General features: G+C 43.1%; 1 protein-coding gene across 2 annotated transcripts in view; it reads left to right on the top strand.

Moving 5' to 3' along the window:
• Window positions 1-24779, top strand: part of FAM184B (family with sequence similarity 184 member B) — a 120258-nt gene that overhangs the window by 68564 nt on the left and 26915 nt on the right. For both annotated transcript variants that reach the window (XM_069593765.1, XM_069593764.1), the window contains exons 6-8: window positions 8720-8830; window positions 10636-10743; window positions 17923-18029. In XM_069593765.1, the coding sequence (XP_069449866.1) occupies window positions 8720-8830; window positions 10636-10743; window positions 17923-18029 (326 nt within the window). The remainder of the gene's footprint in view (window positions 1-8719; window positions 8831-10635; window positions 10744-17922; window positions 18030-24779) is intronic.

Here is a 24779-nt window from a genome sequence, read left to right as displayed (position 1 = left end):
GAAAATCCCATGGACAGAGGAGCCTGGTAGGCTGCAGTCCATGGGGCTGCTAGGAGTCAGACACGACTGAGTGACTTCCCTTTCACTTTTCACTTTCATGCATTGGAGAAGGAAATAGCAACCCACTCCAGTGTTCTTGCCTGGAGAATCCCAGGGACAGGGGAGCCTGGTGGGCTGCTGTCTCTGGGGTTGCAGAGTCGGACACGACTGAAGCGATTTAGCAATACTTTATAAAGCACTTATTCTTATGTACACATTTAATCCTCCCAACAGGCTTACAAAATGAGTGTTCATATCGCCATTTCAGAGATGAGAAAACTGAGGCTCAAAGATGTTATATATCTGCTCACACAGACAGTGAGTGGTGTAGCCACATTAAAACCCAACAGCCTGACTCCAGAGCCCATGATTTCCCATTCCTGCACAGGGTGGGAAGCAGCTGTGTTGAAAGCACTTTCCTCCCGATGAGCAGTAACTGGTTGCACAAATCCAGCCCTCATATAGCTGAACCCTCTTTCTATCCTGAGCCACAGTCAGTGGGAGGGACGGTTACTTTCCTGGAGCTACAGGTTGCCCTGGTAACCTGTCAGCCAAGCCTGACTCTAAGTGTAGAAATTCCATTTCAGCTCTAATCAGGGGCATGGATCCATTTGGGAAATGAATCATGTAGAAATAAATTGCATTTCCTCCTGTTTTTTTTTTTAAAATTATGATCATTTCTACAAACTGAGGACATAAATTATATAAATTAGGCCATGCAGACTAGAGAAAGGTAAAACCTTGAAGAGGCCCCAAATCAAGTATTCACAGACTAAAAATAGATACCTGTTTCCCCTGTAGAGTTAAGAGGGCACTGTTTCTTTGGGCCCTTGAGTACAAGTGTGTTATGTATCCTGAATGCTACCTTAACCTGAAAAAGATGCTACAGGAGAAGGGCTGGAGTTGACCCAGAGGGCCTATCTGCCTTCCCTGTTGAGGATTTTATTACTTAATCTTCTCAGACAGAGCAGAGTACATGTCCTATAATTAGCATTTGCCCACACATTCTTAGAAGACCATGGAAAGGTTTATTGAGTCCCTGCTGAGCTGTGCTAGACACTGCTGCATTCTATACCTCATTTGTGTCACTTATGATTCTGGGTGTCAGGCATCACAAACCCACTCTGGGCCCTTTAGGCAAGAAAGGAATGTAGTAAAGGGCAATGAGAAGCTTTCTGGAAAACCAGGGAACAGGGCTTGGCAGCTACTCGGTCAGTGATAAGGACACACCTGCCACCACCTCTGAGGCCAGACCTGCCATGTACACAGCTGACAACCACCACCAACGGGCCCTGGACGTTGCCTACAGAACTGCACTGTCCAATTTGGTAGCCCCTTGTGGTTACATTTAAATTAATCATAACTAAATAATATTTTAAATTCAGTTCCTCACGTGAGCTAGCCATATTCCAGGTGCTTAATTGCCATATGTGGCTAATGGCTCCTGGAATGGATAGCACAGTGCTGAAGGGCTTCTACACATAAGCTGCACTGTATTTTTTAATATTTCCATCATCCCGGAAATGTCTGTCAGTCGGAGCTGCTATAGAATGGCTGGCCCTGCTGCCCCTGGGAAATGTAGTTGCCAGATCCTTTTTGTTTCAGTGACTCCAGCTTGTACATATCGATGGCTTCTGATTTGAAATCTGAGGTGAGTGTGTCTGATGGTCACATGCCCTCAGTCCTCTTTGGAAGGGGGTCTGGGAAGGTAAGTCTGACAGTTTTGTGGCAGGAGGATAGCTCTGATGTATCAGATGGAGAATTTCTTAAACTCTGAGAAGGATCAGATGCTGTACAGCTAAAAGGAAAGACAGCTCTCCAGTCCATGATTTATCCCTTACCTCAGCTCTGTAGGCAGGGGTTGCTTTCCCATTTCACAGATGAAGAACCTGAGAAAGTCACTTGAATATCACATGAATTGGATGTGAATCAAGGAAGCATAACCTTTGCTCTCTGTCTATGTAGTAAGCCTTTAGGTCTTCACCCTGCCAGCATCCCCTTTATGGCTTATAACAACAATAAATAATGTGACTGAGAAAAAAAAAAAAAAACTCAAAAGCTTAATTAGATTGCATAGTGCAAAAAAAAAAAAAATCAACTAAAACAGAGGGGGGGAAAAAAGGGGAAAAAAAACCAAAAGAATTTACAGAAGAAGTCAAAACATAAGAATAATAAATGTTTTTCTTGAGTCACTGCTGTCAGTCTTTTCCCTCACTGGGGTCACAGTCCACCTTACCTCCCTAGGATGCCCTCCAACACTGCTAATCTCTGGACCTGCTGTGGGGGCAGCTCAGATTCTAATCTGGTCCTACTCCTGTGTGTTCTTGCCTTCAATGTCCACAGCTATCAGAACTAGTGTGCTTTCTTTCATGGGAGCTCTCAATGATCTCATATATTCCATAGACACAGAGTCTGCCTAATTGATCATGTGGATTTAATCTGAAGCTTGTACAACTGGTGGGAAGGTTTTGGGTCTTCTTCCTTAGCCACACTGCCCTTGGGTTTCAATTGTGGTTTTATTTCCACCTCTCTATGTGGATCGTACACTGGGGTTTGCTCCTCAGGCTGCCCTGAAGGAGTTGGGTTTGCCCCTGTGAGGGCCAGGTGTGGAGGTGGTGCGGCTGCTTAGGTCTCAGGGAGTTGGCAGCTAGGGCAGCAGGAAATATAGTGCTCTAGAAGGGTATGGAAACCAGTATTGGCCAATACGCTCCAGTATTCTTGCCCGAAAAACCCCCTTTGCTGACAGAGAAGCCTGGCAGGCCACAGTCTACAGGGTTGCAAAGAGTCTAGACACAGCTGAAGTGACCCTGTGCGCATAGATCCAAGACTTTTTTTTGCCTATGGCAGCTCTTCCCAGTGAGAGTTGTGCATGAAGGTGGCACAGTTGCTTGGCTTGCAGGGACCCTGGTGGCGCCAAGTGCACAGCAATACAGACTGCCTCTGCTGCAGGAGTTATGGCCCTATCAGAGGCTTTTTTTGAGCATCTTGTAGGTGGTGATCAGAAGGCCTCTTTGGCCAGTCTTTCTCCGTAGCTCCACCCATTCAGACACTTAGAGCGATCCCTGGCCTGGGGTCCTTCTCTGTTGTTCCATGTATCAAGCATATAGAGGGGCTCCCCTGGATGGGGTCATACGGTATAGATCAGTGCAGTGCCACAGGTACTTGAAGGGGTCCTACTCTGTAGTTCAGTGCATCAGGTGTTTGATGGGCCAGCCTCTCTATTGTTCAGATACAAATGCTGGCATGTGGAGAGAGAGAGGCTGTGGTGATGGCTCCACCCCCTACACATGACTCAGCAGTATCGCCTTGCTTCCATGGGTGCCCGGCTTTCCTCCGCAGGCATTTCGCACCACAATCTCCTCCCTCACATCCCCTTGATCTGTCTCTCCAGTCAACAGCAGCCCTCACCTTGAGATTGCTCCACAATCCCTAAACTCCAGCTCCAAGCCGCTGCGCCTTCCAGGGGATCTGCGTCCCTGTCCTGGGTATGTATGGCTACGGCAAGGACTGTCTGAGTCTCACTCCATTTAGGCTGCCACAGATCAACTGTTTCACTCTCGGCCTTGAATGGGTCTCCTCTGACTCAGACAGTTGCCCCAGTGTGGGGATCGGAGCCCTACTTCAGTTCCCCCACACACCGAGGGCAGGTCCAGTCCTACTAACACTCCTGTTTTTCCCCCTATTTCCTTCATCCTACTGAGTTTTGTGTGGTTCTATAGATTCTTTTCTGCTGGTCAGGTACTCCTGTCAGCTCTCAGCTGGTGTTCTGCATGCACTTCTGTGTCTGAAGGTGTATTCCTGATGCGGCCATGAAGAGAGATGTACTCCACGTCCACCTACTCCTCCACCATCTTATTCTCCTGACTTCATTTTTGAAGGTTATTTTGCTGGATATAGAATTCTAGGTTAACAGTTTTGTTCTTTGAGCACTTTAAAGATGCTGTTCAATTTTGGGGTTTTTTTGTTTGTTTGTTTGTATTTTCATCAAATGAAAAGCTAGTAGCCACTCTTACCTGTTTTCCCCAGTGCATAGTGTGTCTTTTGTTTTGTGACCACTTATAAGATTTGTTTTCTCTATCATTGGTTTCTACAATTTGATTATAGTATGTCATATTAGATATACTTTGTGTTTTTCTGTTTGAGGTTCATTGGAATCTTGAATCTATGGGTTATAGTTTCTTCTGTATTCATATTTTTAATTGAAGTATAGTTTATTACAATATTGTCCTACGGGTTATAGTTTTTATACAGTTTGGAAATTGTAAGATCATCTCTTCTGCCTCCCCACTCTGAGTGACATTTCGGGCTTTGTACTGGTTTACTCTTTCAGCTGAACTGTAAATACATACCAAATAGTAATTTTTCTTCTTGAAAAAAGTTAACATGTTTTCCTTTAAAATGCGAACTGAAATCTCTGCTTGGTGGTTTTCTGTGGTTGCCTATTTGTTGTTCCCATCACAGTGGCTCCTTTATGTGTCTTTTCTTAAATTGCTAGTAATTGTGGACAACCTAGACCAGAAAGCAGAAAAACAGTGGAAGTCCTGCTTTCGCCTCTTATCAGCCTCTGGATCTGCTCTGCATGAAATGGATGCAATAAAGCCATTTCCCATGAGTATTTTGAGAGTTAAATGAGAATGGAGCTTATGAAGTACTCTGTGAATCCTATGAGTTAATAGCTCATGGAGTCTTCTTGCTGGGGTGGGATGCAACAATTAATATGTTTGAAAGCAGCTATCTCCTTTTCCCTTATGTTCTTGTCTTTGTAGCTGTTTTTTCTCTTTACTTGAGTTAGGAAGAGACTGTTAATGATTCCTGTTAAACTCCTTAAGGTCACTTTGGAATGAGCTGGACATGGTCATGCTTCCTTTTAATCTGTGTTTTCCATGTGACTCAGAGCTCTTTGTTTTCTGACAATAAACCACATACTATTCTGCACCTAAACTGTGGCTTACTAATGCCAAAAATTACTGCAGATAACAGTTATTTCCATCTGTGGGGAAATTTTTTTCCCTTTAGGTCCATTTGTCAAGGCAACAGCTAAAGCTGTGATTGATTACATGTACCCCAGAAAATTAGACTGTATAAAATTAGAAATAGCCACTGCTTTATGCTAAGAATCTTTCTCTCAGGGGCTTTCACTGTGCTGTTACTGCAAACATGCTTTGGCAGAGTTAGCAAATGTCTGCACCAATAAAGACATTAAACAAAACTTTTGTTCAATAAAAGACTCTGTGAATGAGGGCTAAATAATGAAGTCAAAAATCACAATTTTTGCTGAGAGGATGGCTTTATTTCTGATGGTTGTTTAAGTTATCTCAACTTGTTTCAAACAAAAAGATAATTTATCTATTGTCTTTAGAAAATGAACTTTCCTGCAAAAGGAGATGATGGGTTTACTGAAGACCCTGTACATGAGCTAAGTGTCCACATCATTCAACTCTTACAATCTAATCACATCCCTTTTGTTCTCTCTTATGTGACTGACCCCAAGGACTGCTAAGTGCCACCCCAGGGCTACTAGACTGGCCTGTGATTGGTCCCATAGGAAGTGTAAATATGTCATGTAGATGATCAGTAGCAGCATCTTTTTAGATGCTCAGGTTAGAAATCCAGGAGTCAGAAATTTAGAAATCCATGACTTCTGTCTCATTATTCATGCTCAATCAGCCATAATGTCCATTCATTCTGTAGTTGATCCTTGAACAATTTGAAAGTTAATCCAAGTATAATTTATAGCGAGTTAGTTATGTCTCCAGTTCCTCCACATCCTCTGACCACAGACTATATAGTGCTTGTAGTATTTACCATTGAAAAATGTTCACATATAACTGAACCCACACAGGCAGGGAAGAAGCACAGCCAAGCAATCATCCTTTCTTGAGTTCATATCTTGACTCTTCCATATACTGGCTGCATGACCCTGGGCAAATCATTTTAACTTTTTCAAGCTTCATTCCTTTATTTGTATAATGAACTTTAACAATACTACCTAGCTCATATGGATTTCATAAGGATCAACAAGATGATCTGTGAAAAGCGCTCAGAAAATGGTGCACACTCAGTAGATGTCAGTTGCTAATATGTCCGTCTACTCACAATTAGAGCGTTAATGTCTATAATCAATTGTCACTATCCAACATGACATCTACTGCATTATAGCTGTTGACTTTGCTGCCTATCTTTTCCACACAATTGTGAGCTCCTGGTGACTAGGCATAGTGTCATTTTATCCCCAGCTTCAGGAATAGTGCCAAACACATGGTACATCTCAATAAATATTTGGTGAATGAATCAATGACTTAATGTCTACCTAAGATTCAGCTGTCTGGCTCTAGGTGAGTGATCACACTATCATGCTTATCTGGGTCATTAAGATCTTTTTGTATAGTTTTTCTGTGTATCACTCACCTAGAGCCAGACATCCTGGAATGTGAAATCAAGTGGGCCTTAGGAAACATCTTAGGAAGCGAACAAATCTAGTAGAGGTGATGAAATTCCAGTTGAGCGATTTTAAATCCTAAAAGATGATGCTGTTAAGGTGCTACACTCAATATGCCAGCAAATTTGGAAAACTCAGCAGTGGCCGCAGGATGGGAAAAAGTCAGTTTTCATTCCAATCCCAAAGAAAGGCAATGCTAAAGAATGTTCAAACTACTGCACAGTTGCACTCATCTCACACACTAGCAATGTAATGCTCAAAATTGTTCAAGTTAGGCTTTAATAGTATGTGAATCAAGAACTTCCAGATGTTCAAGCTAGATTTAGAAAAGACAGAGGAACCACAGATCAAATTGCCAATATCCACTGGATCATAGAAAAAGCAAGAGAGTTCCAGAAAAAGTTCTACTTCTGCCTTATTGACTATGCCAAAGCCTTTGACTGTGTGGATCACAACAAACTGTGGAAAGTTCTTCAAGAGATGGGAATACCAGACCACCTTACCTGCCTCCTGAGAAACCCGTATGCAGGTCAAGAAGCAACAGTTAGAACTGGACATGGAACAATGGACTGGCTCCAAATTGGGAAAGGAGTGTGTCAAGGCTGTATGTTGTCACCCTGCTTGTTTAACTTATATCAGAGTACATCATGTGAATGCCAGGCTGAATGAAGCTCAAGCTTGAAATCAAGATTGCTGGGAGAAATATCAATAGCCTCAGCTATGCAAATGACTCCACTCTATGGCAGAAAGCAAAGGGGAAATAAAGAGCCTCTTGATGAAAGTGAAAGAGGAGAGTGAAAAGGCTGACTTAAAACTCAACATTCAAAAAACTAAGATCATGGCATCCGGTCCCATCACTTCATGGCAAATAGATGGGGAAACAATGGAAACAGTGACAGACTTTATTTCCTTGGGCTCCAAAATCACTGCAGGTGGTGACTGTAGCCATGAAATTAAAAGACACTTGCTCCTTGGAAGAAAAGCTATGACCAACCTAGACAGTATATTAAAAAGCAGAGACATTACTTTGCTGGCAAAGGTCCATCTAATCAAAGGTATGGTTTTTCCAGGAATCATGTATGGATGTGAGACTTGGTCTATAAAGAAAGATGAGCACCGAAGAATTGATGCTTTTGAACTGTGGTGTTGGATAAGACTCTTGAGAGTCCCTTGGACTACAAGGAGACCAAGCCAGTCAATCCTAAATGAAATCAGTCCTGAATATTCATTGGAAGGACTGATGTTAAAGCTGAAACTCCAATACTTTGGCCACCTGATGCAAGAGCTGACTCATTAGAAGAGACCCTGATGCTGGAAAAGATTGAAGGCAGGAGGAAAGGGGATGACAGAGGATGAGATGGTTGGATGGCATCACAGTTTGACACAAGTTTGACACGAGTTTGACACGAGTTTGAGCAGGCTCCGGTAGTTGGTGATGGACAGGGAAGCCTGGCATGCTGCAGTCCATGGGGTTACAAAGAGTCAGACATGAATGAGCGACTGAACTGATTGAACTGAAAGTTCAGCTAAGAGGAAAAGAATATTTCATCCACTGCTCTAGACACTTGCAAAATTTCACCAGATATTAAGTTAGATCAAAAAGGGTAGGAATCTATAAGAATTGCCCTACTTTTAATTCATTTATCTCTTACTATTAATATGTACCTAGAACTATGCTAAGCTTGTATTAATAAGTAATGCATTGAGTCACAGAGAGGTTAGGAAATTTGCTCAAGGTCACAGAGCTAAAATGCAGCTGCACCACTCACATGAGCTCCAGAGCATTCTTTTATCTGGATCTGCATTGCACTAAGACTGTGAGGCTGTGGGGAGGGACTGTGGAAAAAGTACTTTGTGAATCCCATTGTTTTGACTAACGTAAGTTTGCTGTTGAGAAGACCAAAGAGGAAATTTCATTCTGCTTTTCATATTTCCTTGCATCTGAGGATGTATTTGACTTTTTGATTCATGGAACTGTGAGAATTGTGTCAATAATGAGCATTCTCTTTTCTTACTTGACACTACAAAACTTAAAGCCAGGGATTTACCCTGCCCTCCCCCAATATATATTAGTCTTTGTAGTGTCAGTTTAGCACCTGTTCTCATATATTTCTAATTTATATTCTTTTATGGAGTTTATGACTCTTGTGAGCTTCTTTGAAACCCCTTGGGAATAAGGCAGGGTGTGTCCTGTTCATGTTTTTATGGCTTGTGTGGTTAACTCTTCTGTGTATCATTTAGGAAGTAGAAGCACAATTGGAAGAAATGAAGAAGAAATCAGAAAATGAAATAAAGCAGCTGGAGGAAGAGAAAGCGGCCCTAAATGTGAAGCTCCAGAATTCACTGCTTGAAGTAAGTCCTGTATAAACACTGTGCTTGGGAGTGATGGTTTTGGACTCCAAGAGTTGATTAACTAAGGTGCCAGGAATCTCAGGAAGTCGCCCTGACTTTCTTACATTTAGCATCCTTGCAAGGAAGAAAAAGACTTTAGCCTGACAGGAAGATGATCTCAGGGGCATAAATTCAGCTGCAAGTAACAGAGAGCCTGATTTATAGAGGCTTAACAAAGAGACACTTAATGTCATACATAAAAGAAGGAGGCAGGAGGCTGCTGGCGTTGATTCTGTGGCTAAATAATATCAGGTCTGGAAAATCTGCAAACCTCTTGGTCCCGCCATCTCCCCACCTCCTGGCAGTTTTCTGGGCATTAGATACTTCTGCCTCTGTGGACTCTTTTCTTCATCAAAAAGAATTTAAAATTTTAATTGGTAACTGCATTGCCATAAAGGTGAATACAGCAAGGCTGTGTTTTTTCCTTCCAATTTTGAATGAAAACATTTTCATGGTCCCTAAATGTATCATAAGTCCCCGATACTGCATGTAGGAGAAGTTGGCTCAGATTCCCGTTGGTTGTGAGAATGACTGTCACTGACCAGTTGTCATGTCCAAATTTAAAACAGGAAACAAGTAGGGACAGGGGTGACCAGGCCTGCCTACTTCATTAGGAAAACAAAAGGGTGTACCGAAGCCCCTAGCTGACTCCTACTCCTGCTGGTAGCATCTGTGCCACGTGGCTAGCCTGGGAAACCAAGGATTTAGCCATCAGGCCTCCATGCTGGGGGCCAGCCAGAAGGGTGGGATATGAAATGGATGTGAGCCAGCTGAACTATGGGGTTTGCTTCTTGGGCCCATCTGTTCAAACCACCCAGGGACCAAGTTCTAAGTTTAAAAGCACTGTGGACAGTATTAGTGGGAAGAAGAACTTGCCACTGGACTCTATTCATCCTTCAGTGCTATTAACACTGTGCCAGAACTCCTGAGCAGGTTTTTGCTGTAAGTTCTCAGCAGTAGTACCTACCTCATAGTGATTGTTAGGAGAATTAAGAGTTAATACTGTAAAATGCTTAGGTCTGTGCCTGACACAGAGCAAGCACATCATTAATGATGCTCTTTTTATATTTTACATATGTCTACTGAATGTTGTTGTAAGTATGCATCTGTCTGCTCAGTGAGATGACAGCTCCTTGAAGGCAGGGACGATATTTTACCTTACCATCCTGCTTTCAGGCTGTTTCTTCTCCTCCCCACCTTATGCCTAGCATAGTACCTGAGGAGCATTAGTTTCAGCAACATCTGAGTTTCCTGTATGGCTATTAGCCTTGTTCTTCTCAAAGTATAGAGCTGGGAAACCAATCTGTTTAATTCACACTCTATATTTAGTTAATAATAACATCATAATTAAGGCCTTACAATGTAATAGCATCCTGTAGCCACCCTTCTCTCATATTATCTGTATAATTCTTAAACATTGTTCCTTTTCTTTACCAACTAATTTTGTAAAAAAGAAATAAGGTGGCCTTCCAGGAATGGTATGAAAACCAGTGGAAACCATGCTACAGCTTTGGTATACTTATATGGACATGAGTAATTTAAATGGAAGTGTTGGATATTGTAAACATGCCAGGTTCATTGACTTCTGGAGAAACTAAGCAACTAGCTAACTAGAAATGGCCCTTCAAGAACCATGTCTGGGATTTGTCTAGTGAGACACTGTCCTCAGAAGTGATTGACTCAAAGGAACAGGCTCCCAGGTTAGTGACCACAGCCAGGTGGTAGGACTTTCTTCATTGCTGAATATTTCTATTCTTCTATTTTAGGTTTTAAGGCTGGAAGAATTTATCCAACAGAATAAGGCATGTCCCCCAAGAGGCAATGAAAGGCCCCAGGAATTGGACTGCCAGCACTGCAACGTTTTAGAGACCCAGGTAACCTCGAGCTTTTTCTGCTTTAATTAAGGATATTTTTCTTCTCCTTTTCAGCACTTTGGTGTCCCCAGTGACACATGCTGGCATTAATGGGCCCTTTTATTTCCCCTCTCAGAGCTGCCAAAATGCCTGGGGAAAAAAAATCATTACAAAATCAATTTGCAACAACCATGAAGAAAATAGAGTTCTGAGTAATTATCTGCATGGTTTGAAAAAGAACAAGGCTTGTCAGATAAATCTTCCTTCCCTCTCTGGGAGCAGCCTGACTGGCAGACAAAGGGGCACTGGACTAGAGTGGGGTCTTTGGTTCTGCCTGGAGCATGAATCCTAACAGTAATCACAAGGCCCCTTGCATCCCTCCACATCCACGTCCATGTCTGTGATATCTGTTACTCTCACGGTAGCCTGCCCATGTGATGCTGCCCTTTTTTAAGGGGCGGTGCTTCAGGATAGAATCTAGTTTCTGTTTGTCTCTGTCAGGCTCTGTTTGTCTGTCAGTCTCTGTTTGGCTCTGTCACGCTAGGCTATGTTCTTTCCCTCGGGTTGCCATAATGAAATACCACACCCTTGGGGCTTAAACCACAAAAATGTATTGTCTCACAGTTTTGAAGACTGAAAGTCCAAAATCACAGTGTGAGCAGGGTTGGCTCCTTCAGGTGGCTCTGGGTAGAGTCTATTCCGTGCCTCTCTCCAGCTTCTGGCGGCTGGTGGCACTCCTTGGCATTCCTTGCTTGTCACCACATCACTCCAGTCTCTGCCTCTATCATCACACGGCCTCCTTCACGGTGTGTCTCTGGGTCCTCATATGGCCTTCTTATAGGGACACTAGTCATTGGATTTAGGGCTCACCCTAATCCAGTATGACCTTATTTTAACTAATTATATCTGCAAAAGCCTAGGTTGCAAGTAAAGTCACTTCTCTAGGTGCTGGAGTTAGGACTTCAATGTCTCTTCTTAGGGGCACAATTTAACCTAAAATAAAGGCACTCAGTTAACATTCCTTGCATAATGTCAGAAACATAAATACTTCCTGTGAAGTTCATGTTTGAGTACCCTGACCTGAAGGACACTCTTGGTTCCTATTTCAACTTGCCTCTTAATCTTTACACCTGGCACCATAAAAAATCTGTTGCCTAAATTTCATATATTTTATTGCTGCCTCAAATTTTCGGTCCACTTCAGACTCCAGGTGGGAAAACACTATGTAGGTGAGTCTGAATCTCACTGCTTTGTCCTCATCCAGGTAATCGACCCATTTCCCTGTACCTGCATGTCTTCAGAAACTATAAGTTCTCCCTGTTGATTCTAGTCCTGTTTTGCAAACAACAGCCCTACTGGGATAACTCATATTTAACCTTAACCACATATTCACCAGGGTAGAAACTCTCATCTGACCTGTCTGGGTCTAGACAACAATCCCTTCAAGAGCTCAGTTCTAGACAGAAGTAAAGAAGGAAGAACCTTCATGAGTATCAGTTCTGCTTGATTCAACTCAACATGTATGTTATTCATTCATTCCACAGTCATCTGTGAAACAATGACAGAAACAGTACATGTAAATGCTCAGTAGGTGCTAACTCTTGCCATTGTAGGATTTGCTAGGTCCACTGGTCTGAGAAGCCTGAACTCTGATAGAGTTGCTGCACTGCACTCCATCACGGTTGTCCGTGTACCCCTACGGCAGTAGGTGCAAGTGTCTGTTTCCGCACAACCTTACCGACACAACGGGTTACACAACTTTCTGAACTCGGTCAAGCTATATCAGAGAAAATGTATAATTTAGTTCAGATATTTTTGTCCAGCAAAATCTATGCCAACCAAGCGAGTCAAAGCTTTGCCAAGGCCCTAGAGGTACAAAGTCCAGGCTTGTGTGGATGGAGGGTGAGCAGTGCAGTGAACCCTGCACCCACACGGGACACAACAAAGGTTGTTCTTAGCTGTTCTGCCAGAGCATTTCAGTGAGTCAAGAGAGATATAAATAATAAGGCCGACTGAGAGCAGACTTTTCACTCCATTCCCAGAATACACAGAGGGAGGGCTGCCAACCCTGGGTGTGGCTCTGTCCTCACGGTAGACAGCTGAGACTCCGCTGAGCCTTTTATCCTGGCTTCTCATGTCTGGCCTCCTTGATTCTCTTAGGTTCACAATGTTCTTCATTAGTTTCCAGAAAGTCATGTGACTCTTGGTAATTTTCACAGAAACTTTTTTTGTGGAAATTTCCGGTGTCTGAGTGAGCCAGGGACAGAGAAGGGGTGAAGTTTTCATAGATCCTTGCCTGCACCTTCTCCAGAAGAAAAAGGAAAGTCATTTGTGGTCATTATTATTCAAGTCATTTCACCTCAACAAGTATTTCTGAGTGCTGTCATTAAGAGAGGCCCAGGGCTGGATGAGTAAGGGTGGTCTTCAGAGAGCTCCATTTCAAATGCAGGAAGTAAATATTATATAATTACCTCTCTGGCATCAGTTTCCTCGCTGTTGCTAGTGGCAAACAGATCAAGTGCCAAGAACATAGTACTGTACACAGTCCCACACAACAACCCTATGAGGCAAGTGTTATTATCCTCGCTTTACAGATAGGGAAACTGAGGCCCAAAGAGGAACACCAGTGTCCAAATTACAGTTCTGTACTGCTTATCATTAGTAAAATGGCAGACATGATTCCTGTCCTCCACCCCAGAGACTTGTAATAAATGGAAGAAAGCACATGAAGTCACTTTGCAAAACTGTTAAAAGAGTCTATAACGTAAGGTGACTTTGTAGTATCTATTACAGTCCCCTGTAATCATTTCAGCAAAACCCCATTGCATTAGGTGTTCTATTTTTAAGATGTACATAATGCTGCCTTTGAAAAATTGTCAAATGAACTTGAGAAAGACTTTCAATATTTCCTTCCTGAAGATTTCCTGGGCGTGGGTGTTTCTTTAAAATAGAAACAACCCAGATGAGGTTCACTGCTTAGATGAAAGATGAAGACCTAATGTGACTGTGGGTTTAAAATAACCAGCCATTTGCTTGGGAGGAGTTGGGAGGAGGCTTTTGCAGTGGATGGTTAGGGGAGAAGCAGAGCTATTTATTTTCTGTGCATACTTTTGATGGAGAGAGTCCTGGACAGAACCTGAGAAATGCCTGATGAGGAATGCAAGAGTGTGAATTAGGGGCGATTAACTTAGGATACACCCAGAGTGGCTCAGTGTTGGTCCTGGGAGGCACTCACTGGGATCCCAAGCAGACAACCAGAAAAGGGATGCTGGAGAGTCTGCCCTATTTGAAATTCAGAGAAATGAGTATTGGTGAGCTTGAAAGTGCTCTTTCAGCCTACTGTTCATTTCCATGGTCAGGTTCATTTGAGAAATATTCAGATGGTACCCCAGTTCCTTTGGAATTGTGTACTTTGACCCAAAATACCAAGTACAGAAGGTGGGGTGGTGAAGGAGGTGAATGCTTGCCATTTATATGGTCTGTTGGTCCCCTCTGCTGAACCATTAGTTTGTTGAAATCAAGAATTATATCTCTTATTGATCTCTGTCCTTCCAGCACCTAACATACCCACATCTGGCAGATGTTTGCACCTCGTTGTATATTAACTGATCCATGACATGACAACTGAATGAATGGAGCTGAGGGTACTGTTTCAAGCTGGATTAGGAACACCTTCAAAAATTAGCCTTGGCCAGAGGATGATTTAAAGAAACACTGGGGTCCTTTAATTACTTGCAGGGAGGGGGAGGACTCATCTCCTTTTAGGGGGAAGGATATCCTTGTCTTCGGTTTCTAGGGAGCTGGAAGCAAGTGAACAGAAACAGAAAAGATTACTGAGTTTATCTCCCCGTTGATTTGGGAAGCAGCCTTCATCTATCAGGTTGATTTTAAGTGTCTGATTTGCAAATACTTTTCAGTAATACATTCGTATCACAGTTTGAACTCACCCAGTTAGGCCCTGATACTGGCAGCTGGTGATCATGCTAACACAACAGAGTGCCAGTGCAGTCACATGGAAATCTGGACTTTTCCGACCATAGATCCCCTCTGCAGCACAAGGACAGGGTTGTCTTTCCTGCCCACCTCCCTGAGTTGCAGGCATCCATGAGTTACTACATGGAAATGGATGGGTGCTACGCTGTGGGGAGCTGCTGTAGTCATCTGAGTGCATCGTCAGCCTTTTTAAGCATTTTCTATCCTCTCCTGTTTCTGGACTCCTGCCCAGGATGCCTTTAAATAAATCAGTGGTCGATAAGGTAGCCCAGAAATTACATCCTGCACATTCTCTGTCACAGTCTTCACAGTGGCTCAGAGTGCATTTGAAACTCTTTTTCATCTTCACAACTGTCAGGAGATCTTTGTCCATTATTCATGTTGCTTTAAGTTCCTTCTCCCTTTTCCCTTGATCAGTCTTAGCAGTAGTTTGAATGTCTTTTCAAAAAGCCGGCTTTCAGATATGCTGGTCACATCTGTCTTTTTCTATGCCATTAATTTTTGTCTTTCATACTTCTTTCTTTCTACTTACTTTGGGTTTATTATGTTATCCTTTTTCTAACTTCTTAAATGTTCTATAATAAATACACTTAAGGCTATAAATTTCCCTCTCAGCGTATGTCTTTAGCTGTATCCCAGAGTTTTGAAGTTTATCTCACTTTTTAAACCTACTTTCTTACTGGTTTCTAAATTTTTTGCATTGTCATTAGATAATGTGGTCTATAAAATGTCAATATTCTAGCTATGCTGAAATTTGCTCTGTAGCCTGCTGTGGAGTCAGTTTTTAAAAAATATTTCCTATGTGATAGCCAAAAAGTATATTATATATTCTGTTTGGTTGTTAAAGGTTTGTTGCTGTTGTTCAGTCACTAAGTCCTGTCTGACTCTTTGTGATCCCCATGGTTAAAGCTTATATATTTAAACTCTAGTTCTGGTGTTCACTGTATGACCTTGGGCAAGGTTCATCACCTTTAAAATGGTATGATTCTCACCTCATAGAGTTGAGGGTGCACACTGAGCATTATATAAACATTAACAGTGAGTACTGTTCTTTTTTAGCTACTAGTTTCAGCTTATTAATCTTGTTCAAATCTTCCATTTCCTAGCTTATTTTGTGTACCTGATATATGAGTCTCTGAGAAGTGCATATTAAAATCTCCCATTATAAATTTGCCTGTTCCTACCTACATTTCTGAACATTTTGCCTTCTGTTTTCAGGCTGTGTGGCCACGTCCCTCAGTTCACAAGTTCATTATTACAGCTTTGTAGTGATGATTCATTTTACTAGGCTTCCTTGATAGCTCAGTTGGTAAAGAATCAGCCTGCATGCAGGAGACCTGGGTTCAATTCCTGGGTTGGGAAGATCCCCTGGAGAAGGGATAGGCTACCCACTCCAGAATTCTTGGGCTTCCCTTGTGGCTTAGCTGGTAAAGAATCTGCCGGCAATGTGGGAGACCTGGGTTCAATTCCTGGGTTGGGAAGATCCCCTGGAGAAGGGAAAGGCTCCCCACTCCAGTATCTGGCCTGGAGAATTCCATCAACTGTATAGAACATGGGGTCACAAAGATTCCTTTTACTAGGGTAGAGATATTCATGTTAAACTGAGTCAATTCTTATTTATTGTGATTACTGTTACCATTAGGATTGTTACATCATAAATAAGAAGTGGGATTTAAACATAGGCAATTTGCTGCCAGAGCCCAAGTTTTAAATGAGTGAAGGTCTCTTGGTTGTGGTGAGTGAAGTGAGGAAGCTAGACATGTAAATATCATAGGATAGAGCATTTCAGGCAGCAAGAACAATCAGTACAAAGGCCCTGAGGAAAGTACATGCTTGTTGTTTGGAGGCAGTAAGACTAAGAGTTCAGTTCTCGACATGTTACAGTTTGAGAAGCGTATTAAGCATCTGAATGATGTCTGGAGGGCAGTTGGATATACAAGTCCAGAGTTTAGTGGGAAACTTGGAAATGGAGATAAACTGTTTGTCATTAGTATCCATGGAACTAGATGAGATACTAGGGAGTAAGACAGAAAAGAGAAGTCCAAGGACTGAGGTTTAGGGCAGGAAAGGAGGAGGCTTTAGCAGAGGAGACAGAGAAGGAGTAGCTGAGAGAGAGGAGGAAACCCAGGAAAGGGGGCTGCGTAGAGGAGGGAAGGAACAGATATTCCAGTTTTGCAGAAAAGTTCAATTAACTGAAGCCCATGGAATGACCATTGGGATTTGGCAACATGGAGGTCCTCACTGGCCTTGACTCTGGTGACCTTTCATAGACATTAGATTACATAGAAGGTAACCAGAGCAGTTTCATTCTATGTCAGGGAGGAAGGGGAGCCCAAGGCCCTGTCTTCCAGTCTCAGCTTTGCCTCTCTTATCACCAAGGGCATCTCTCAGTCCCTGGAGCATGGTTTGAAAACCAGAGATGTAACCAACCACTTTGTTTTACAGCTGACGAAGCTCAGGGCCAGAAAAACACAAGACTGGCAGAGACACATAATTAGCAGAAAGCCCAGGTAGCAATTTATTATTATTTAATGAGATTTCTCAACAAAGAGATCTATCCTAGCCTGTCTTACACTGTTTTCCGTGGACAGTGGCAAGTAGAGGAATCAAAATAAGAAAGTCTTCATTTTTCTATCTCTGCTGAAAGAGGAAATGATAACGTGAACAAATTCTATTGATAGAAAATTCTGAAGCCTCATTATTAACTCATGATTTCCATATTGTCCTCCCACCATACCACACTTCTCAAGGCTTCTGATCAAGTTCCATGTTTTCTGATCCTGTGTTATAGGATGTAGCAGACTGCCACCTGTAATATGAGTATAATAATAATACCAGTTGCTCACCCTTATAGACCAGTGGCTGTTGCTGGCACTGTTCTCTGATCCCCACAACAGCCCCAGGGTTGCATTTCATTTCCATTCCTCTCTGATAGAAATCCTGGACAAGCTACATGCTTTAGTTTCTCTCTCTGTGCTTTAGTTTCATCAGCTGCGTGACATGCTTGCTAGACTGAAAAGCAGGATACAGGGATCAGGGCTGACACTGCTCCTGAATCAGGCAGTGGGCTCAGCACTGAATCATCACAGGCCTGAGAGCTGCAGGGATTGCTACAGGCTCTTTCTCCTCCGCTCTCTGGTTTGGTAAACCACAGGTTGGCTGCAGGAACTTTACTTTAGTCTCATCTTACAACTGTTTTTCCCTTAGGATCCATGCTTGAGACCGAATGAACCTTCTCAGACTCTGCCCAAAGGAGAGGAATATCAAGATAAGTTAGCAGCTGAAGAAGGAACCAGCAGCGAAGAAGAGGAAAGGTACAGGAGGACAGGCAGGCTTCCGAGGGCTCCAGTGAATGAGGACTCACACTTGGAGGACTCATTCATTCCTTCTGTCCTCACATATTTATCACTGCCCCATGCATGAAGCTTAGGGAGGGAACAGAAATGTCTTGTGTGCCTCCAGCACATCTAAGGACTTGACCTGAATTATTTAATTGTCACACCAACTCAGAGAGACCATTTTATAGATTAAGAACCTAACACTCAAAAAGGTTAATAAACTGCCCCAAATTCAGACAGACCTGGACTGGCCCAAACCTCTGCCTCCTATTCTTCCAAGTGTTCTTTTACTAAGTGAGGGACATGAGGGAGCTTTGTCACAGAGAGGAACTCTCCCTCCTTTATCACCTATATTAGCTTTTGCTGCTCTAACAAACATGCCCCAAATATCAATGATTTTAGCTCATCGGTCAGCTATCTTTATTCTTGGCTCTGCCAAGCTCTTCTGGTTTTATATGACCTTGGCTCCTGACTAAGTCTGATGTTATTGCTCTGCCCCAAACCACGGATAGAGTTTAAGTCTGCTCAGATGCCATCCCATTCTGGGACCGAGACTGATGGATTAGCCTCTATCCAAGGCATGTTGTTGTCATGGTAAAGGGAAAAAGCTCAAAAAAGCTGATGAAAACATGTAGTGCCTCTTAAAGCCTACACTCAGAACTGCACTGTGTCGTTTTTATCCACATTCCATTGGTCAAAGCAAGTCATGTGACCAAAACTAATACTCTGAGCAGAAGGTAATATGCGTTCCACAGGTCTTAGTTAGTTTCAGCTGCTATAACAAAATACCATACAACAGAAGGTTATTCTCACAGTTCTGGATGCTGGGGATCAAGGTGCTGCCCGTTCAGTTCCTGGTGAGGACTCTTCCTGGTTTGCACATGGCCATCTTCTTGTGTCTTCTCATGGAGAAGAGAGAGGCAGCAGACAGTGTGGGAGGAGGTCTCTCTTGTGTCTTTTCTTACAAAGGCACTAATCTCATCATGAGAGCTACTCTTTCATGACCTAATTACCTCCAGTGGCCTCATTTCCAAGTACCATCATATTGGTGATTGAAGTTTCAACATATGAATTTGGGGAGACACAATTCAATCCACAGCATCACATAAGGCAGTTGGTATTTGCTGAGCAATAAAAATCTGTCACACCACCTCACAAGTTTCTGATACAGTAGGTCTGGGTATATCCCAACCCTGTGTCTTTTGAGAAAGCTTCCCAGGTGATTCTGAGGCTACCGCAGTTATACTTCACTTCCCCACACCAATGAACAGCTGTGTGGGGTCCTGACAGATGACATGGAGTCCATGCTACCATCTGGTAGCTCTTCAAATAGTCCTGGTGAGAGCTCTCTTCCTGGTTTGCACATGTCCTTCTCATGTCCTCTCATGGAGAAGAGAGAAGCAGCAGACGATGTGGGAGGAGGTCCCTCTTTTGTCTTTTCTTATAAAGACACTAATCTCACCATGTGGGAGATTAGTTGTCATAGTCTATTTGGACTGCCCTGCTTCATTCTGCATTCCAAGGCCAAATTTGCCTGTTACTCCAGGTGATTCTTGACTTCCTACTTTTGCATTCCAGGCCCCTATAATGAAAAGGACATCGTTTTTAGGTGTTAGTTCTAAAAGGTCAGCAAATTTGGCCTTGGAATGCGGAATGAAGCAGGGCAAAGACTAATAGAGTTTTGCCAAGAAAATGCACTGGTCATAGCAAACACCCTCTTCCAACAACACAAGAGAAGACTCTACACATGGACATCACCAGATGGTCAACACCGAAATCAAATTGATTATATTATTTGCAGCCAAAGATGGAGAAGCTCTATACAGTCAACAAAAATAAGACTAGGAGCTGACTGTGGCTCAGATCATGAACTCATTACCAAACTCAGACTTAAATTGAAGAAAGTAGGGAAAACCGCTCGGAGAAGGCAATGGCACCCACTCCAGTACTCTTGCCTGGAAAATCCCATGGAAGGACGAGCCTGGTAGGCTGCAGTCCATGGGGGTCGCTAAGAGTCAGACACGACTGAGCGACTTCACTTTCACTTTTCACTTTCATGCATTGGAGAAGGAAATGGCTGTTCTTACCTGGAGAATCCCAGGGATGGGGGAGCCTGGTGGGCTTCCGTCTATGGGGTCACACAGACTCGGACATGACTAAAGCAACTTAGCAGCAGCAGCAGCAGCAGGGAAAACCACTAGACCATTCAGGTATGACCTAAATCAAGTCCCTTATGATTATACAGTGGAAGTGAGAAATAGATTTAAGGGCTAGGTCTGATAGATAGAGTGCCTGATGAACTATGGAATGAGGTTCGTGACATTGTACAGGAGACAGGGATCAAGACCATCCCCATGGAAAAGAAATGCAAAAAGCAAAATGGCTGTCTGGAGAGGCCTTACAAATAGCTTTGAAAAGAAGAGAAGCAAAAAGCAAAGGAGAAAAGGAAAGATAAAAGCATCTGAATGCAGAGTTCCAAAGAACAGCAAGAAGAGATAAGAAAGCCTTCTTCAGCGATCAATGCAAAGAAATAGAGGAAAAGAACAGAATGGGGAAGACTAGAGATCTCTTCAAGAAAATTAGAGATACCAAGGGAACATTTCATGCAAAGATGGGCTTGATAAAGGACAGAAATGGTATGGACCTAACAGAAGCAGAAGATATTAAGAAGAGGTGGCAAGAATACACAGAACTGTACAAAAAAGATCTTCATGACCCGGGTAATCACAATGGTGTGATCACTCATCTAGAGCCAGACATCCTGGAATGTGAAGTCAAGTGGGCCTTAGAAAGCATCACTACGAACAAAGCTAGTGGAGGTGATGGAATTCCAATTGAGCTATTTCAAATCCTGAAAGATGATACTGTGAAAGTGCTTCACTCAATATGCCAGCAAATTTGGAAAACTCAGCAGTGGCCACAGGACTGGAAAAGGTCAGTTTTCATCCCAATTCCAAAGAAAGGCAATGCCAAAGAATGCTCAAATTACCGCACAATTGCACTCATCTCACATGCTAGTAAAGTGATGCTCAAAATTCGCCAAGCCAGGCTTCAGTAATACATGAACCGTGAACTTCCAGATGTTCAAGCTGGTTTTAGAAAAGGCAGAGGAACCAGAGATCACATTGCCAACATCTGCTGGATCATGGAAAAAGCAAGAGAGTTGCAGAATAACATCTATTTCTGCTTTATTGACTATGCCAAAGCCTTTGACTGTGTGGATCACAATAAACTGTGGAAAATTCTGAGAGAGATGGGAATACCAGAGCATCTGACCTGTATCTTGAGAAATCTGTATGCAGGTCAGGAAGCAACAGTTAGAACTGGACATGGATCAACAGACTGGTTCCAAACTGGGAAAGGAGTACGTCAAGGCTGTATATTGTCACCCTGCTTATTTAAGTTATATGCAGAATACATCATGAGAAACGCTGGACTGGAAGAAACACAAGCTGGAATCAAGATTGCTGGGAGAAATATCAATAACCTCAGATATGCAGATGACACCACTCTAATGGCAGAAAGTGAAGAGGAGCTAAAAAGCCTCTTGATGAAAGTGAAAGAGGAGAGTGAAAAAGTCGGCTTAAAGCTCAACATTCAGAAAATGAAGATCATGGCATCCGGTCCCATCACTTCATGGGAAATAGATGGGGAAACAGTGGAAACAGTGTCAGACTTTATTTTGGAGGGCTCTAAAATCACTGCAGATGGTGACTGCAGCCATGAAATTAAAAGACGCTTACTCCTTGGAAGAAAAGTTATGACCAACCTAGATAGCATGTTCAAAAGCAGAGACATTACTTTGCTGACTAAGGTCTGTCTAGTCAAGGCTATGGTTTTTCCAGTAGTCATGTATGGATGTGAGAGTTGGACTGAGAAGAAAGCTGAGTGCCAAAGAACTGATGCTTTTGAACTGTGGTATTGGAGAAGACTCTTGAGAGTCCCTTGGACTCCAAGGAGATCCAACCAGTCAATTCTGAAGATCAGCCCTGGGATTTCTTTGGAAGGAATGACGCTAAAGCTGAAACTCCAGTACTTTGGCCACCTCATGCGAAGAGTTGACTCATTGGAAAAAGACTCTGATGCTGGGAGGGATTGGGGGCAGGAGGAGAAGGGGATGACAGAGTATGAGATGGCTGGATGGCATCACTGACTCGATGGACGTGAATCTGAGTGAACTCCAGGAGTTGGTGATGGACAGGGAGGCCTGGCGTGCTGCGATTCATGGAGTCGCAAAGAGTCGGACATGACTGAGCGACTGAACTGAACTGATTTGTACTGCTTAGCAAAATCCCATAAACTGGGTGGCTTATGAACAATAGAAATCTATTTCTCACAGTTATGGAGGCTAAAAGTCCAAGGTCAAGGTGATGGCAGTTTCTGTGTCTGATGAGGACTCATTTTCTGGCTTATAGAAGGCATCTTTTCATTCTGTCTTCACAAGGTGGACGAGCAAGGGCCTCTTTTATAAAGGTATTAATCCCATTCATGAGGGTCTCACCTTCATGACCTAATCACCTTCCAAAGGCCTCGTTTCTTAATACTGTTAGATTGGGCAGTAGGTTTCAAAATAGGAATTTTGAAGGGACAGCAACTTTATAAGCTAGAATTGAGGAAGCAAAGCCTACATCCCTAAGTCATATCAATGGCAACGTCAGGTACCCTATAGTCTGTGAACTCTCTAGCTAATAATACTTGCCCAGCTCCCTCCGGATTCTGTCTTGGGATCTATGAGATGTGTAACCATAGCAGTTAAAGAGCACGGACTCTGGAGTCGGGCCTCCAGACTAAATGCTGGTGCTGTTACTTACCCCTGGAAGCTACGAATCTTATTCTGTTCAAAACTAACAAAGGGAAAGAAATAATCTTTACTGTGAAAATACTGGCAGGGATTTCAAGAAGTCTGTACGGGGCCCAGCTTGGGTCATTTGTCCATCCTTGAGCCAGTCATTCTGGCCAAGGAGATGTCTGGCTCTGATGGATCAGGTATGTGTCACATGCCCTTCCCATGGGCCAGTTAAGGATGAGGGCAGAGTTAGCTGCATCTGAACCTTGTAGACTAAACAGGATCACTATGGAAAGAGAAAAGGCTTCCCCAAGGAAAGGATGCTGGGCAGACCAACAGTAGGTGATCATAGCAACCTTGTCTTTTCTCCTGTGTAGCTTTGTTGGTAAGGGGGTTACTCAACTACAGAAGAAAATGAAGAGGTGTGGGGTCTGTCGGAGAAGGCAATGGCACCTCACTCCAGTACTCTTGCCTGGAAAATCCCATGGACAGAGGAGCCTGGTAGGCTGACACAGAGGTCGCGAAGAGTCAGACACAACTGAGCGACTTCCCTTTCACTTTTCACTTTCGTGCATTGGAGAAGGAAATGGCAACCCACTCCAGTGTTCTTGCCTGGAGAATCCCAGGGACGGGGGAGCCTGGTGGGCTGCCATCTATGGGGTTGCACAGAGTCGGACATGACTGAAGTGATTTAGCAGCAGCAGCAGCAGCAGCAGTGGGGTCTGTAGGCTTCTTTCATGGGGGTTTTAGTTAGAGTGTAAGAACTGACAAGTATAGAAAGATCTACAGTCAGAGGCTGCAGAACAGAACAGACACATTGGTTCTTTAGGGGTGAGGTTGTATATTCAGTAGTGAACCCCTTGAAGGTTGCTTTTCAGAGAACTTTTGGCACAGTGAGTTTTCCATTGGCTGCTGATTTAAGGTGGGGGTAGCAGGTCGGATGGGCTTCCCTGGTGGCTCAGCGGTAAAGAATCTGCCTGCAGTGCAGGAGACCTGGGTTCAATCCCTGGGTCAGAAAAACCCTGGAAGAGGGCATGGCAACCCACTCTAGTACTCCTGCTTAGAGAATTCCATGGACAGAGGAGGCTGGCAGGCTACATTCCATAGGGTCACACAAAGTTGGACATGACTGAAGTGATTAAACAGCAGCAGCAGCAGGTCAGAATCAACTTCAGTGGGAGCAGGGGGAGTCAGAAGAGTCTGCTATGGCTTGCTTGTGAGAGATGATAGAATAGGATCAGCTTTTTAGGGTACGAGGGAATTTGACACAAGAGAATAGAGTGAGAGAGGGACATTCTCATTCGTGGTATTCCCAGGAATGAGGATGTGATAAATATAATAACAGTAAATATTTACTGAATGCTGCATTAACCCATTTAATTTTCATTAGGTAGATACCATTATTGAAGTACTTCATTTTAAAGATGAAGGAAACTGAAGAACAGAGAGGTTAAGTGGCTTGTCTTTCTACTTATTCTGCCAGTAGATGGTAGGATCCAGATGATAGCCTCTCTGGCTCCAGAACTAATGTTTTTAACTACATCTCAACTTAGGGCAGCTGTTCTTATGCCATATGAAGTTCCACAGTTTTCCTGTTTTTTAAGATCACTCTCTCCTTTAATACTCAGTAAAATGACTGAACTTGCACTTCCAGCTGTGGCAGGGTGACTGGTACTAGACTTGCCCTCTTTCTATAGACAACTTTAAAAGTGAGCAAAATAAATGACAACTCTTTTAGTAACAGGACAATATGCAGAGAAAGACCATGTTCCTTAGAAGAGAAACATGAATTGAATCCCATAATCACTCCACATTTTCTCCTGCCTCTCTGTCCTGGGGACAGTGCCAACCACAGTGCAGAGAAGTGGAGGTAAGTTGAGCTGAGGAAGCAGACATCAGGGCTCAGGGCTGCCAGAGTAGCTGGAATTTGTATGGTAGGG

This window comes from Ovis canadensis, chromosome 6 (genome assembly GCF_042477335.2).
Source record: "Ovis canadensis isolate MfBH-ARS-UI-01 breed Bighorn chromosome 6, ARS-UI_OviCan_v2, whole genome shotgun sequence".
Taxonomy (NCBI): Eukaryota; Metazoa; Chordata; class Mammalia; order Artiodactyla; family Bovidae; genus Ovis; species Ovis canadensis.
Note: the sequence above shows the minus strand (reverse complement) of the source record. Positions and strands in the feature narration are given on the sequence as shown.